Consider the following 18519-nt stretch of genomic DNA (forward strand, 5'->3'; position numbering starts at 1 on the left):
GAAATATTTTATATATTTCAGTAATTAGTCTTGCATTTATTTCATCACATTTACTCATGTAAATTCTATATTATGAGATTTTATTTTGCTGCAAAACAAAAAGTAAATGTAGACTTGGTAAGATCTGTGAGTTATAAATGCTTTAAGTTTATATTTTTAAGTACCTCTCAACCATTTTGAAGATAATACTTTATTATTTTCTAATTTACATTACTGTTTAGCAAATTAAAAAAATTCTTACCTTGGTGTGTTGAATCATAAAAAGAAAGTGATGATCAGTCAAACCTTTCTTAGGAAAGTAATTGTGTTAATCACTTCCAAGAAGGCAAGTTGAAACAGACATTCTTTTTCTTGCTGGCCACTTCTGCTGGACTGGCTTTCCTTTTCTTTTTTCCATGGTTAAGCTCTCAAGGTGGCCCCCAGTCAGTCCCTCACCATGTTCAGGTTCAAAGCCCAATCCACAGTGTTCTCCCAAATTTGAGGTGCTAATAATTAGAGTTCTAGACAAAGGCACTCTGAAGAGTCTGAGTAGGAAATGGCTCAGGTCTAGCTTACCCTCCTAGGATATAATTCAACTTCCTTACTACGTCTCAGATATGAAATATCTTATTTATTTATTTATTAGTTTTTGGTACTGGGAATTAAAACAAGGGATGCTTACTCACTGAGTCACATCCCCAGCCCTTTTTAAATATTTTACTAGTAACAGGGTCTTGCTGAATTGCTCAGGATCTTGCTAAGTTGTTGAGGCTGGCTTTGAACTCACTGTCCTTCTGCCTCAGTGCTGTCCCCCCTCACCAGGCACTGGGATTATAGGCATGCACCATGGCCCAGCATTTTACCATTTTAATTGATTAAAAAATGTATTTTAAATATTTATAACAAGTTCATTTTCTATCCAAAGTGTTTAGGATCTTGAGTGTGCTGCACTGCATTACAGACTAACAATCTTACACATATTTTATTGAATGGAGTATAATTCCACCCATCAGCAGATGCATATTTTACCTTGTAAGTATTAAAGACATAGCAAATATTCTATAACCTAAGACTCTGAGGTTTTGTTGTTGTTGTTGTTTACCAAGGATCAACAGAATTTAGTATGGTTTATAATAGCAAATATTCTAAATTTGCTTTATTTTCTCACCTTTGTTTGTTTTAAATTTGCTGTGTAGTATTATGACACAAATCCTTAAAAAAATAAAATGACATGGAATAATACACAAAATAAAGGAGCATGTTTTGGGTTTTATTTTTATTTACTGGGGTTTCAAAGTTAGCTGTGCGTACTTAATATTCACAGCATTTAAGGTGAAGAACTGCTCTTTGTGATTCTTTTGAAATGAGTTTTCCCTCTGACATCTTATACTTAATTTACTTTTAAATTTATTGACTTTTGCCTCATTGTTTTGAGAAATTAGAATTATATTTTCTAATATAATTATATATTATAAATATATATTTATATAAAATTTATATAATTTTATATATGATATACATCATAATTTATTCATCATATATAAGTTATAGTATAAATTTATTAATACCATTAATTTTCTATACCTATTAAAATCATTACTAATGATATTCATATATATTTTTATGATTATTTCTTTATCAATAAACATATTGAAAATCTAAGGAAAAAATGCTCAATGAGTTCAGATGTCTGTTTTTCCTCAGGGCTCATTATTTGTATTAGAGCTATTATAGCAAATTTAACTGCCAGTTTAAAGTAATATGTATTATTTTTTTCTTCATTGGTTATGTTTCTAACATAAAAAGCAAAACAAGGTAGGATACACAATCTATTTGATTTATCTTACTATAGTATTTAAAAATCATGTCAATTACATAGTGCTTAAATCTTGAAGCTCTGTGTGGAGCTAACAGGATTGGAACTGTAATTTTCTCAAGGCCCCTTGCATTTTCTGGTTTCTCAGAGTATAAATAATAGGATTCAATAAGGGTGTGATAACTGTGTAAAATACAGCAAGGGTTTTGCTCCTTGCAAAACCACTGAAAGGCCAGGCATATATAAAGATACAGGGTCCAAAGAACAGAGTGACCACAATGATGTGGGCAGACAATGTGGACAGAGCCTTGGAGAGCCCTCCAGATGACCTTTGCTGCACAGTGACCAGGATGACAGTGTAGGAGGCAAACAAGAGGATGAAACAGATCAAAGAGAGCAGCCCACTGTCAGCAATGACAAATAATTCCAGAGTATATGTTTCAACACAAGCAAGCTTGATCACAAGGGGAAGGTCACAAAATATGTTGTCTATAACATCGTGACTACAGAAAGGCAAGTTCACTGTTAATACCATCTGGCTCATAGTGTGTATAAAACCAATTAGCTATGAAAGCATCACAAACCGATTCATCAACTTTTGGCTCATTATTGTCCTGTAGTGCAGGGGTTTACATATGGCTACATATCTGTCAAAAGCCATGATTATCAAAAGTGTCATCTCTGCACCCCCAAAGAAGTGCATAAGGAACATCTGGGTCATGCAGCCCCATAGAGTTATGGTCTTGTGTTCAGCAAGCAAGTCTGTGATCATCTTGGGTGTTGTGACAGTAGAGAGACACATGTCCAAAAAGGAGAGGTTTCCAAGCAGGAAGTACATGGGAGAATGAAGGGAGGAACTAAGTGTCACTGTGACCATGATGAGGATGTTCCCCACCACAGTAGCAACATAGATCAAGGAAAATGTCACAAAGAAGAAAATCTGAAGTTCCCATTGTCCAGAAAATCCTATTAAAATAAACTCAGTCACAAGAGATCCATTTTTATGATCCATTTACTCAACTCAGAAGGCTTCCAGAAGTTCTTCATATACAAAGACAGAGAAAAAGAAAGATCCACAGTTAGCAACAATATTGGAAGGAAAAGTAAACTTTCAGATATAACTTCAGGCTTTGTTGTCATCTTCAAAACATATGTTTTATTTTTAAATATATTTTTATTAGTGCTTTATGGGTTTTTACTTTTTATTTCATAAAATGAGCTTCAGAGTCAGCAAAGAAGAATGGAGGTATAATTATTTGGATGATAATTAATACATGGGATTTTATGACCTATGATATGAATTAGAATATGTGAACACTCACAGAAAAGAAAAAATTAGGACTAGTGGCTAGGAAGTATGGTGTACTTAGAAAAGGTACTGAATTAAGATATGAAGATGAGTAGTAAGGTGAATTTGCACCCTCTTCCCTTGTCTCCAAAGAACTATAATTATCTCTGTTTTTCTTTCTACTCAGGTTCCAATCAAAACAGTGTCATATCCAAAAATTAAATTACCTTAATTTTCTCATCATAGATATATTTTAAAAAAAAGAATAAGATAAGGCTCACAATTTGGTGGGCAGGTAAAATAATGCAACATCTATAGGTCAACCTTCAAGAGCAAACCAACAGGGCACTGAATGATGGGATAGTGCCCCAGGTGGGCTGGGGGATTGTTGCAGAGGTACAGTCAACACACAGCACATCTTGCAGTTTGTGTGACATGCTTATTATGAGCATGAGCAGGATTTGCTTTTGAGACTTGTATGGTAATATCAATAATTAGATGCAGTTTGGAGAATGGATAAATGTTGGTAATTGTTAGGTGGAATGAATATACCAGCTATAATTTTTGGATGAATAATTAATACATGGGATTTTAGGCCCTATGATATGAAAATACACAAACATAGAAAAGAAATCAATATAATTAAGCATAAATTGATTAAGTAAGATTTACTTTGCCTTTTATGTTATTTCAGAGGGAAAGTTGGCATTCACTTATGCTGATGCTTTCCCAGTTTTTGCTTATTTTATTACTCTCTTCACTTTTCAAGCAAGTTTTCTAAGAAATATTTCTTGAGGTTTGTGTTTAATATGCCTATTCTTATAGTATGAAAGTACAAAGACAATATAAATGAAAAAAAAAAGAAATTATATGATTCTGACAAAAATTCTATTAGTAAGGAAAATTTTCTATTCCTTGAATAACTAATCACACATTTTATTATAATTACTTTTACTCAACAATTTATTATGTGCTCTGCAGGAAATTGAAGGTAGAAGGGAATTTCATGATCATTTATTCTCCACACCTTATTTAATAAGTGAGAAATCAAGACCCACACAATTAAGTAAATCTTTACAGATCTTAGAGACAGGACCACCCCCCAAGATATGTAATGGGTATTAAAATAATTGAATGTGAACATTTCTGCTCTGCCTGTGTGTATGCAATAGATATTAAGATAAAAATAATCAATTCAAGTAAAAATTTGCTCCTTTTTTCATCATAGTCAATTAAAGAAAATATAGTTCAATTCTGAGTGATTTTGTTTTACAAAAATTATACATACTTTTGCTAAAGCAGAGATTAACCTCAAAAACATATACTCAGTAAAAGAAGTCTGACAAAGACCACACTTCATTTATATGAATTCTGTTTATAAATTTGATATATATGCAAGATCTAGAAAACATATCTTGGTCTGGAAACTGTCTACAATTAGGCATGAGGTTTTGTTTTTGTGGTGATGAAAATGATTTAAAATAAGATTATTGGGATGAGTGCACAGCCACATAAATATAACAGCAATCACTGAAAGTGTACTTAAAGTGAAGAATTTTATAGTATATGAATTATATTCAATAGACTTATATATACTTATATATACTTTGTTTTATATATACTTTGTTTTTAACCTTCAGTTATAATTAGCTTTGAGGTAAAATTATTATTAAATTAACTTTGATAGATTAATTTAATATTGTTATATACAATTCTCCAGTTTTATCCAGCTACTTGAACTGAAAAATGTTTCACTCTGAGGCACTCCAGGACACACTGCAAATCCAATCCAGTGTAGCGTAGAAATTCCTTCAGGTCCTCTATTTGAATTTGCATTTTTGGCTGCCTAATGTATTTGGAAGCTTGCTATTCTGCTTTTTCTACTATATAGAACATTCATAATAAAATTCCTGAATCATTTACATTTGCTTCATTCCTTTAATGTTTATATCTTCTAAGAATTTCTCCTTTTTTACTCCTCCAGGACATCTTTAGTATTTATGATCTACTAGAATCTTTATGCAGTTTCCAAATATCTAGTTTTGTTCAACAATTATCTCACTCCAGCTCCTTCTCAAATGTCAAAATGTGCTTATTTTAAAAAAATATGCTTATTTACATGTTCTACCGACCCTGAAATTTGATGAAAATAAATATACCCCCAACTGGAAAAACCTATGTGTTGCTAGCTTTTCCAGTATTTTCAATGATGATATGAGTTTTCTATAATCAAGAGTAATCTGTCTTACTTGCATTCTTAATATTTAATCATTGACAATCAAATGCTGAATATCATTTGAGAGTGTATTTCCTTTCAATTTTCACAGATATTGTTGATTCAGCACACTCTGAAATATTATTATATGACCTCTCAGTCAGAGAGGATTTGTTGCTTCAAAATCTAAAGCCTTTTGCTAATAACCAACTCAAAACTAATTAAAACACCACTATGAAACTTCTAATGAATTATCCCTCTATAATATATTCACGTACCTTTTCTAAAGACACAGTATGAAAATCAACATTTCCAGAGATTGTTCAAAATTGAATATCTGAATTTTATTTTCTGTGATGCTTTATGATTCTGTACACTTCTTTCTGCTTCTTTTAAAAAGATGTGAACCACTTGATATGGAGCAGGGAGCAGGGGGATTTGCTGGAGCTCTGGGAATCTAAACTTCAGTGGGAGTTGTTAAAACAGAGACTGCCACCTAGTATGTCCAAGAAAGATGTTTGCAATTAATTTCTGACCGTGTAATAAGCCGGGTTCTCTCTGCATAGTGCCTTGTTTAAAATAGCCTTGAATTTGTTGGTGAGTGTAGACAGTTTTAGTTAATAAAATTTCCCTTCTATCTTATAACTCTAAAGTTTTCTTCCTTGCTTCCTTCTACCAACTTTGTGGTAGTTTTTTTAAGAAGAACAGACCCAACACATTTCAACACAACTTCCTCAATATAAATAATGTATGTGTATATTTTACAAGTTTATTATTGAGAAGATATATAAAATACAAAGCATATTAGAAAGTTTGAAAATAACTTATGTTAAATAATTAAAATTCAAGAAGTAATTTGAAAGAAAATTATGTTAAATAATAAAAAAAAATTGTGTGTTACAAATGGCCTAAATTACATGTTCATAAAAATACAAAGTTTTTAAATTTAGATACTTTAATTTGAGGTATTCAGAGACTATCTTTATGTTACAAAAGAGTTTCATAATTATTAAATTATAAAATTAACTTACAAAATATTATAAGTACTTATTTCACAAATATTGCTTTTGTGAAATAATCATATTGATGATTCTGATATACTTTGTACCACAAGCTTCAAAGTCTGCTTCAATAACTTTCCAAACCAGAATTTAGTGAATAAATTCAAGTTGGTTGATACCCATCATCCACCCATAAGTTTTTATTTATTTCCAAATTGACTACATAATCTATATCTTACTTTTTCTCAGAGACATTGTTTTTATTAAAAGAATCCTTGACTTGATGATCAATTTTATATATAAATTATACAATCATTCATGTATTTATACATAGTTTGATAGTGTTTACTGACAAGTAATACATTTTATGTATCACCATATTGCTTATTTTAACCATTTTTGCAGTGACAGAAAACACCAGTATTCCTTAAGTGGAATATCTTTTGTCCTTTTGCTATTTAGTAAGGAACTTTCAAATAACTTTTTAAATTAGTGCATTATGTGTATACATAATATCGGGGTTCATTTTGACATAATTTTACCAGCATGGAATATTATTTGCTTCAATTCAGTCTGTAGTGCCTCACCTTTCTCTCTCCTCCTCCCAACCCCCATTCCTTTCTTTAATTTTATTTTAGTTAAGTGCTTTATAGAGACACATAAAGGCGAAATTCACTATGGTATGGTCATATATGTACAAAGGAGAGTTTGGTGGATTTTATGCTACCAGTCTTCCCTTTTCCCATCCTTCCTCCCTCCCACTTAATTCCCTTCCTCTACTCTACTGATCTCCCTTCTCTTTTCATTGGATTCACCCACCCTCTTGTTTTTCCTCCTTATTTTATCTAGCTTTGTCATATGAGAGAAAACATTTGACCCTTAACTTTCTGAGTCTGGCTTATTTCACTTAGCATGATGTTCTCAAGTTCTATCCTTTTACCAGCAAATGCCATAAGTTTTTTTTTTTCTTCTTTTATGACTGAGTGTGTATATGTACCACATTTTTTAATCCATTCATTTGTTGACTGGCACCTGGGCTGCTTCCATAACTTGGCTATTGTGAATTGTGCTGCTGTAAACATTGATGTGGCTGTATCACTATAGTATGGTGATTTTAGTTCTTCTGGATAAATATCAAGGAGTAGCATAGCTAGATCATATGGTGGTTCCACTTCTAGTTTTACAAAGAATCTGCATACTGCAGTCCTAAGTGATTGTACCAATTTGCAGTTCCTTCAATGATGTATGAGTATACCTTCTCCCTCACGTCCTCATGAGCATTTTTTATTACTTATTACTTACTATGTTCTTGATAATTGCCATTTTAACTGCAGTGAGATGAAATATAAATATAGGTTTGATTTGTTTTTCCTTGATTGCTAGAGAGGTAGAATCTTGTGAATTTGTTGGCCTTTTGTATTTCTTCTTTTGAAAAGTGTCTGTTTCTTTTGCCCATTCATTAATTGGGCTATTTTTTTGGTGTTAAGATTTTTAGTTCTTTATATATTCTGAATATTAATTCACTGTTGGAGAACTAGATGGCAAAAATTTACTCCCATCCCATAAGTTCACTTTTTATGCTCTTTCTTTCCTTTACTGCACAGAACCTTTTAAAATTTGATGCCATCTCACTCTTTGATTCTCAGTTTCATTTCTTGCACTTTAGAAGTCATGTTAAGGAAGTCAATGCCTGCGATAATATGTTGGAGCGTTGAATCTATGTTTTCTTCTAGCACTTGCAATGTTTCTGGTCTAATTCCTAGGTCATTGTTCCACTTTGAGTTGTCTTTTGTGCGAGATTACAGATAGGGATCTAGTCTCATTCTTCTACATATGGATATCCTGTTTTCCAGAACATATGTTTGAAAGGCTATGGTTTCCTCCATGTATTTTTTGACAATTTTGTCAAGGATCAGATGACTATTTCTATGTAAATTTATCTCTTCATCTTGCATTCTTTTCCATTGATCTTGATGTCACTTTTGATTTTAATACCATGGTGTTAATGTTACTGTAGCATTTAGTATAATTCATGGTCTGGTATTGTGATGTCTCCAGCATCTTTCTTCTTGCCCAGGATTGCTTTGGCTATTCTGGGTCTTTTATTTTGCCAAATGAATTTTAGGAACTTTTTTCTAGTTCAGTGAAAAATGTTATTAATATTTTGATAGGGATTGTATTGAATCTGTATAATGCTTTTGATAATATGTTCATTTTGACTTATTCAAAAACATGGTTGGTCTTCAATATTCTAAAGTCTTCTTCAGTGTTCCTTAGCTTTTGTTGTATGTCTTTTACCTCCCTGATTTGATTTTTTCTTAAGTAATTTTTTGAGGTTATTATAAATAGGATTAATTTTCCTGATTTCTTTTTAGCAGATTCATTATTGGAGTATAGGAAAGAAATTAATTTATAAATTTTGATTGTGTATCCTGCAACTTTGCTGAATTTATTTATCAGTTCTAAAAGTCTTCTGGGATATATTTTTGGGTCTTCTAAATATAGGATCATGAGATCAGAAAGCAGATAATTTGACCTCTTCTTTTCCCATTTGTATCCCTTTAATTTAATTCTCTTGCCTGATTGATCTGACTAGAATTTCAAGGACGTGCTGTATAGGATTAGTGAGAATCCTTGTCTTGTTCTTGATTTTAAATGAAATAGTTTTAGTTTTTCTCTATTCTTTGTAATGTTGGCCTTGGATTTGTCATATATATATATTTATATATAAAACAGAACCTTTTTAAATTTGATGCCATCTCACTCTTTGCTTCTCAGTTTCACTTATTGCCCTTTAGAAGTCATGTGAAGAAAGTCAATGCCTGTGATAATAAGTTGGAGCATTGAATCTATGTTTTCTTCTATATATATATACATTCTTTACAATGTTGAGGTGATTTCTTTCTATCCCTAGTTTCTATAGTTTGAATTTTTTCCCCACATCTGTTGAGATGATCATGTGATTTTTGTCCTTAACTCTATTTATGTGGTGTGTTACATTTATTGATTTGCAAATGTTGAACCAACATTGTACCCCAGGGATGATGGTATATTTTTTTGAATGCAATTTGGCAATATTTTATTAAGGATTTTTACATAAATGTTCATCAGGGATACTGATCTAAAGTTTTCTTCATCATATCTGGCTACTTACTGCTGGAGAGGGGTGGAATAGGGGACCCCCCTGTCAGAGATCTGGAAGAGGATAAGGTGACGGGGGGGGGTATTTTAGATTCCTCTACAGTCCTGAAGGTTGTGGTGTGAGGTGGGGTTTAGAGGTAGGGGGAGCTTTGACATAGTAATGGATGATTCCTTCCTTATGGGGCTCAGGAAAGTCACATTGTGAGTGAAGGCAGAAGAATGACTTTTACATATTCTTGGGAGGTGGTCTGGGCTAGATGGGTCAGATTCTCCAGAAGTTGCTTCTGCATAAAGTTAACAAAGCAGGGGAAAAAGTTATTACAAGAAAAATGAGAATTAGAGGAGTTAACCTTATCCCTTACCAATCCTGATTGACATCTTAGATGTGCTGCTCAGGAGAAAATGAATTCAGTTGTTGATGGATGAAGTATTCTATAGATGTCTGTTAGGTCCAATCAAGTAACAGTATCTTTTATTTCTAAGGTGCTTTATTTAATTTATATCCAACTGACCTATCAAATGGTGAGAGAGGTGTGCAAAATCATCCAGTATTATTGTATTAATTTCTATTTGATTCTTTATTGAGAAGAGTTTTTTAATGTATATAGGGCACAATGTTTGGGGCATAGAATATTTATAATCATATATTTTGTTGTAGAATTATTCCTGAACCAGTGTAAAATGACCTTCTTTTCTCTTCTATTAATTTTGTCTTGAAGTATAGTCTGTCTTATATAAGAGTAGCTACCCCTGCTTATGTTTGGGTTCCATTTGCATATCTTTTTCCATCTTCACTTTCAGTCTGTAGAATATCTACCTCTAAGGTCAATCTCTTGTAAATAAAAAATGGTTGGATCTGGTGTTTTAATCCAATCTGCCAATCTATGACTTTTGATGGGAGAGTTTAGAACATTCTTCTATTGCAATTAATCCCTGTGCTGACTTTTATTTTTATTTTTCATGTATTTGCATGAAACATTCTACTTTGTTTTGTAGCGCAGTCTTGTTCTTATGAATTCTTTTAGTTTCTGCTTATTATGGAATGCTTTATTTCATCTTAAAGTCTGAAGGATTGTTTTGCTGGATACAGCAATCTCAGTTGGCACCTATTGAAAGCACCCAGAAATCACTCTAGATGTGGGAACTCATGCAAGAGATTTTATTAAGTGAACAGGCAGAGTGTTTCCTTACAGGGTGAGAGAGAGAGAGTGCATGCAAGAGAGAGAGGGTGAAAGCCAGGAAGAGAGAGAGAAAATGGCAGAAGAGCTATTAAGTTGTGGAATTTTGCGGGCTAATAACAATGAACCAATTGTTGGCGAAGAGGTTTATGGGCTAACAGTCTGGGTTGTAAAGTCATTTGGGGGAGGCAAAATAATGGCAGCATTAAAATAGCAGATCTGATGACAACATTCCTTCCTTTTTGTTTTTATAGATACTAGGGGTGGGACGATGGTCTTTGTTCTGTAGCTTCTTCCTGCTGGTAAGGAGTCTCATTCCTGTTAGAAAAAAAAAAAATTAGGAAGGGCTTTAGGTGGGAGCAGAGATTTTGGAGCTGGAGGTGTCAGTAGTGAATCACAGGTCTCAGCCTTGGGTGTCAAGGGCTGGTAGTCTTTAAAGAGAAGCAGTTGATTGGTCAATTGATTGGTGAATTTGTGTGTGTTTGCCAGCTCCAGAACTTGTGTATCTGATCTTGTAGGAACTTCTGTAGGCGATTTAGTTGGCATGGTCCTGTTTAGGAAGATCTGTAGACATTAAAACAACCAAAAATTTCTGACTTTGGCAGTTTTTCTTGATGGTTATCAGGCACTCCTGCCTAAGAATCTCTTTAGTAGCCTCCAGTCTTACTTATTTTGGGGGCTAACGCAAGTGTACATCTTAATTTATGTTTAACTATTGTTTCTTCTTTTAAATGCCCAGAAATGGCTATGTTTTGGTTTTAACTGTTTTGCTAGGTGTTCAAATTCAAGCTGGTCAAATTGACCTTGTTTTATCTGTTGTTAAGGGTCAGCTGAGTTCCCACAGGGGTTACTCATGGAGAACTTGTGAGCAGCTTCTTAGCTCCTTTAGTGCTATTTTCTAGGTAGGGTCTCTTTGATGAGGTGACTTCCTTTGGAAGCATCAGGGATGCCTTCCTTTTTCAATGACCCTCCTCTTTGCAGCAGGTGCATTGGTTGACTTTTCATCCTCTAGTGTTCTCATTAATCTCCCTGATTGAGAGATTTGTTATCATTTTTACAATGTTCAAATGATCTTACATTTGTATTTTAGGTCCCCCTCAAGTTGGCATGCCAATAGTCTTCTCTTTTTTAACTGGAAAGCTACTTTCTGCTCACAGTATTTTCCAGATTCATCTTCCACTTTCTTCATTCTAATCCTGGGATTAGCTGTTTCTCCAGGGAGTAGAGTTCCATTTGATATCAAGATTTTGGAATTAATTAAAGTCATTGCTATTGTAGTATAATGGTTAATTTGAATTGGTGACATGATTGGATTAAGAGATGCCAATGATTAAGAGGCTTCTGGGTGTGTTAATGATGGTGCTTCTAGGAATGACTGATATGTAGGATTATGAACTGAAGTGGAGACCCTTCTTAAGTGTGGACAGCATTGTCCAATAGGATGGTGGCTTGAATGGAATAAAAGCTGGAAATCAGCAGCAGATGTGAACTCTTCTTGATCGAGTTCTTGATTGCTGCTGTGATCACCTGAGGATCTCAGACTCTTACATTTTTCACTCTTCCAAAGTGGACTCTGTCAGTGGTTCTCCAAGGAGTTTCCAGAAGCTGTTGGTCTCAGACTAGGGTAGCACTGTTGATAGCTCTGGTTCTGAGACTTCAACCTCTTGAGCTACATAGTTGTTGGTTCCTCCAGCTCTCCAGCCTACAAATGGTCACTGTGAACTATCCAGTTTCTGGTCTCCTAAGTCAGTGTAATAAATCCCCATTTTATAATCATGCTTCCTGTTGATTCTGTTTCTCTAGAGAACCCTAATACACACAGTATCACTGTTCTTAGGTATTCCTACAGGATAGAGATAAGGAAAAAATGCATATGTGTATATATGTGTATATATGTATATATATATATATATATATACACATATATTTAGAGATTAACATGTGTGTATAATGTAAATGAATAATAAATGTGATTTATATAAAACCAGCTATTCATTCTGATATTTCCAATTCAAGTCAAAAACCAAATGTTTTATTTTAACTTTCCTCATTATTTTTTGTGATTCCATCCTTCATTATTAAGAAAAGTGACTTCCATTGTTCACTATGTTTTCTCCCATCTGCAAAATTATAGAGTACCTAGGATGCATTTTCAGAGTTAATCATACCACTATGATAAGAAAACTGACTAGAAGTCAATATTTTGAATTAAAAATCTTATCTGTATTCCTGTGGTATATATTCAAAATACTATGATGAAAATCTATAAGTTCTTAAAGTTAAGTTTATTTAATTTGATACATGAAAACAAAAATGTTACATATTAATAGGCTTATTGTGATTTTTGACACATGTAAATGTTGCTTAATGTTTAAACATATCTAACTCCTCAATATTTATCATTTCTTTGTGATGAAAACTTTCAGAATTGTATTTTCTGATTTTTGAAATATATGGTACATTATTGTTATCTATAGTCACTATACTGTGAATAGTACAACACAACATCTCTCTCCTAACACTAACTTAGTACCCATTCATCAACCTTTCCCATCCCTCCCTCTCACTACTATCTCCAGCATCTGGTAACCACCATTCTACTCTCAGTTTTTTGAGATCAACTTTTTCACGTTCCTTACATGAGTAAGATCATGCAGTGCTTGTCCTTTTATGCCTGGTTTATATCACTTAACATAATGATCTCCAATGCAAGCCACATTGTCAAAAATGACAGGATTCCCTGATTTTTATGGATGAATAGTATTACACTATGCATAAGCACCACTTCTTTGTCTATTTATCACTCAATAGACACTTAGACTGCTTCTATTTCATAGTTATGGTAATATTGCTGCAAAGAACACCAGAATATAGGGGTATCTTTATCATACTGAGTTCATTTCCTTTGAACACATTACCCTGAGGAATTTCTGGATAATAATACTCTATCCTTTTAAGTGTACTAGGGTATCCATTTAAAAGACAGTTTGGTTTATTGATTCTCTTATTTTCCTCTTAAGGGTATTTGCCTCATTCTTTTTTGAATATGTTGTATTAAATTTTAATAAATGATATTTATCTATACATGTAAAGGTATTCACACATGTATATATGCTTGTGTGTGTGTGGGGGGGTCCTTTCTGCCATGTTCCAAGTGGAGGAGAAAAGGGCTAATGTCAGAGGATGATGTTGGCAGTTCTCTATTTATTACTCCAAAAATTTATCTACTCAATAAACACAAGAGCAAATACTCTTTTTATGAGAGGGAGTGTGATGGGTCTGACCATACCAGCTCTGGCCTCTTACAACAACATCTCACTTAACTCTCCTTTATTGATAACATATAGGTAAAGGGGGCCAGGACTGGGAGGAGTTTCTTCTGTGATGGACAAGATAGGGTGGAGTTAGGGAAGCCATTCTCTTAGGGGAAAATTCCAGAAGGAGACAGGGAACCACTCCCATGCCAGGTCACATGCTTCCCAGCAGTTCTTAGAAGTCAGGCCTCTGCGTCCCATGGCTCAAACTAGTCTGATTCTGCTAAATAAGGATGACTTCCCACATCTCTCCTCTTTTAATATATTAAAATGCAAATGATGTACAGTTATGTTGAGGCTCTGGATCTTGGTTCTGAGAGCTGCTCTGAGGTCCTGGCTCATGGTTCTGAGGGAATGGCAACCTACTGTCACAATACAAAAAGAATTAGTAGCAAATCTATTATTCCAATACTATTCAATTTAGGAAATATCTGATCAACCAGGAATGTAGAGTCCATGAGATCAATTCTATCTTTTGAATATTCTGGATGTAGTGATATAATTTTACAAGATCCAGGCTATTATTACTACTATATCAAGTGTCCATTAGATGATTCTTAATTATCTCTTAATCCCATTGGGAACGACATACATGCTTACAGTCATTATGGCATTTAAGCCTTTGTTTAAATTTGAGAGCAAAAGTCTCATCACTGATATTTGAAATAGTAGTAAAAGCATTTAATTTAATCTCAATCATTATATTAATACTTAACTTTCAGGGGTCATAGCATCCCAACAGAAAGAACATGTCTCTAGGTATAATGAATGTGGGAATTGATAGAAACCCCCCCCAAAATACATTAAAATATATAGGAACCAAATTTTCATCAAAAAAATAACTGTTAGAATACAAATGTGAATTATTCATCTCTTTAGTGTAATGTCAATCAGTTTGTTAGATTCTAGTTTGGTCTTCATTACATGATTACCAGTAGTGCAAAGTAATATCCAAATAATAGGGAATAGTCTAAATTATATCGAGTTTCAAAAAGCAGAATGATTGATATTTACTCTTATTTTGTATTCTGAAAATAGTTTTAAATAACTTTTTTGCCTAGTTATTATTATTTGCTTACTTCCTTAGATCTTTCATAGCATTGAAGATTTAGATTAAACATGGTTGCTTGTAAATTCTTTTCAAGAAGAATTAAAAGTGAAACATTTATTGGCAATGTTGCCAAATTGGGCCTTCTGGCTTTGAATCTTCTAGAGGAAAATATTTTGATATAACTGTCTTCCACCAATTTTTTAAGGTCAATCCAAAAACATATCCCTCACCTTTACAGACAATATATAGCATTGGCAAGACATTTGTATACTTTATCAATTTAGGAAAGGTGCAAGATTCTATCACAGAACAATTAAGGCAGTAAGATATTGGTGGATATTTCATAGAAATAGTTGACTTTATGTGAGAAAGTCCCATTCCAATAACCATTTGAACATACAATCCTAAGTGCCAAGGGCCAGTATAATTGACTGACCTAGGTATTCCTTATGTTGTCTTTTTCTTAAAGGTTACATCTAGTCAGTCAGAGTCTCTCATGGGACCAACATATAGATGTTTCCATTGCAACCAGAATAGTCAAATCCAGTCACATGAATGAATGTAATGTGAGTATCTGCAAAACCCCCATCATATGAGTACCATCAGTAAATATTGGAATTGATTCTCCAGTTCACATTGTTGGATGTATTAAAGGTGGATCTGGGAAATGGTCCAACTGTTCTCCCATATATTTCATTTACCCGAAAGCTCAAAGAGCTAGCATATAAATATTGTGTTTGGAGATTTAAGATCTCCTATTGTAAAATCTGATGCATTCTATTTCTCCATGTGTCACTCAGTAGCAGTGAAACTCCTAATATCATAATTTTTAGACAATATTTTTTGAAATTATGTGGGTTTACATAGAGATCTGTTTTCCCCTTATTTTATTTTTTTTAATTGTAGAAAAAAAGATTGCTATAAACTTGACCATTATTAACCTTAAATTGTAGACAATGGCATAGCATTGTACAAATATTTAAACCATAAGAAGTGACTTACTAGATATTTCTATTTGGCCAGGAAGATTAATAAAAGTTATCTATTGTTAAAGTCAATGCTATTGAGTTGAAAAGGGCATTACAATAACTGAAGGCCCAGTTTCCACCAAATATAGGATCCGATTTTGTCTCTACTCGTAGACTGAGTTACAAAACTATAAAATGGGGTCAGTACAGACGTCAAAAATTAGTCTTATGACATGTTTGTTCTATAGGTAATGGCTTTATTATTCTAAATTAACATAAGCTATTATATTAGAATTGGTAGTATCTGTCACGATAGTGATTCAATAAATTATTTAAAAATTTCAATATTTATGTCATTGATCTAGTAATTATATTTTAAGGGATCTATGGAAGGATAATCCTTATGTATAAAGATATAGTTGTATGAATATCTTTAATAACCTTGTTTTTAAAGTAGTAAAAATAATCCAAATGTCAAACATAGGGTTTTGGATAAATAACTATATGAAAAAAATCTGGCATCAAAAGTTATGTTGTAAAAGAATACTAATTATGTGCAATCTAAAATAATGTTATAAGCTTTGAAATGAACATTGTAATTATGTATGTACAAAATATGTATATCTCTGAGCTTATGTATGGAAAGCAGTTTAGAAGATTTAGCAAATTTAACAATAATTATCAGAAACTCAAAATAAAACAACCTTTTTTATCTATACTTAATTTTTCCTAAGTGGGTGTCTTAACAAAATCCAGGGAAGGTACCCTAATCTTGAAACCATCTTTAGCCTTTTTATCTGAATATTATTTTATAAAACCTTCATATATAATTCTTTGGATTATTGTAAATTAAGTAGCAGAATCTAATATCACATCTGAAACAGGCAACAGACAAGCCAAGAGCTTCTATCCCTTCTTGGGTCAAGGTGTCAAAATACTTCTATATCCCATATTGTTAGCCTTTAAATAAGTCATTATTTCCTGAATGTCCTCTAAAAATATAGCTAAGTTCACTTCTTAGTGTAGAGAGTAATATAAAATTGTATAACTTGTATTTATTTAATTTTAAAATATTAAAATAATATAACTAATTTTTAATTAATTTTTTATTACTATATCAGTTTGCAATAGACCATTATGAAAAAGCTTTAGATAGGGGAGCATCAGCTTAATAAAATGTTTCTTTAAATCTAATATTCTAAAGACTTCTTTATCTGGAAAACAAGAATATAATTAACATAATAGGTCAGTACTAATTACCATTGCTAATTAAAATATAGTCATTGATGTTTTTATATTAATCAAATTTGGCTTTTGAAGAGAAATTTGAAATTTGGAAGGCAAGGTGGTATTGTAAAATAACAGCTCTTTTTTAACCAAATTGTAGAAGCCATCATGTCTTTCAAATTAGTTTTTTTAATAATAGAAATTCTATAGGCATAAGAAATTATTAGAATGAGAAAGTAATGTTTTAAGTATATTATATATAATATAGCTCATTTAATTATATATAGCCAATTATATATAGCCAACTTAATTATATGTAAAGCTTTTGAAAATTATTTTGTACAAATTTTGTTTTAATTTATTCAAGATGTTATAGTCTTCTATTTTATCAGGTTAAAAAAAAAAAACATTTTTTAGACACTTACATATCACACCTGATAGTTTAAGTGCTAGTATCTTGGTTCTCAATGAGAACATAATAAAGGAATTTTAGACCTTCTTTTTATTAACCAAATTGCAAATATGTCTAATGTTTAAGTATATTTTAGATAAAAGTATCTGATGTTTTCATATTTAGTAGACTATGTTCCAGTCGATGATCTTTTAACATTCCATCCTTGTAAAACAATTAATTATCTCCTGTAATAAAAGTTTATATAATTAATTTTATTTACCTCAAATTAAATTTATTTATTCTTAATTGCAAAAGTCAAGACAGCAAACAAATGTAAATAAAAATATTAATGATTTCTTTCCTGCTTAAAAAAACATTATAAACAAAGGATATAGATCTTAAATGTTATAGAATTTATCAATTTTATTATTTATTTGACCACCTGGAAAAATGTGAATTAATTAAGAAGTGTTTTTACCTGGAAAAATGTAAGTTAATAAGTATAAAGGAGACTTTTTTTATTTTTAACTGTTTACCCAACACATATTAAACCTCATTAATTCACATGAATTAAAATTATATAGATCCATTAGAAAAATGGATCTATATAATTTAATTTTAAAATGTGAGCATGCTCATTGAACTGTAAGTAAATTTTGAAATCATGTAAATATAGTCATTGTGTGCACACATTTATAGATCTGTCATAAAGAGGAAATTTTTATGATTTATTCTAAGTGAAACTCCACAGCAATGAACAAACATTCGTTAAACATTGATTTAATTTGTCTAAGAATTTAAGATATAAAAAGAAAAACTTCAGAATATTTCAGGTTGCCAGCTTTTGTCCTGTCCAGCTTTTATTCACCTTTAAATTCATCCCTAAAAGGCAAAAGATTAATCCAGCAAGAAGCACAATTAGAACATCTTTTAAAACTTCAGAAAAA

The 18519-nt window shown here is 32.2% G+C and overlaps 1 protein-coding gene across 1 annotated transcript; it reads right to left on the minus strand.

Annotated features, from left to right (window-relative positions):
* Positions 1-1886: 1886 nt before the first annotated feature.
* Positions 1887-2807, minus strand: LOC124976469 (olfactory receptor 4L1). The gene is given in 1 exon segment (XM_047539337.1): positions 1887-2807. A coding segment is annotated over 1 exon segment (921 nt).
* Positions 2808-18519: the final 15712 nt, after the last annotated feature.

This window comes from Sciurus carolinensis, chromosome 2, assembly GCF_902686445.1.
Source record: "Sciurus carolinensis chromosome 2, mSciCar1.2, whole genome shotgun sequence".
Lineage (NCBI taxonomy): Eukaryota > Metazoa > Chordata > Mammalia > Rodentia > Sciuridae > Sciurus > Sciurus carolinensis.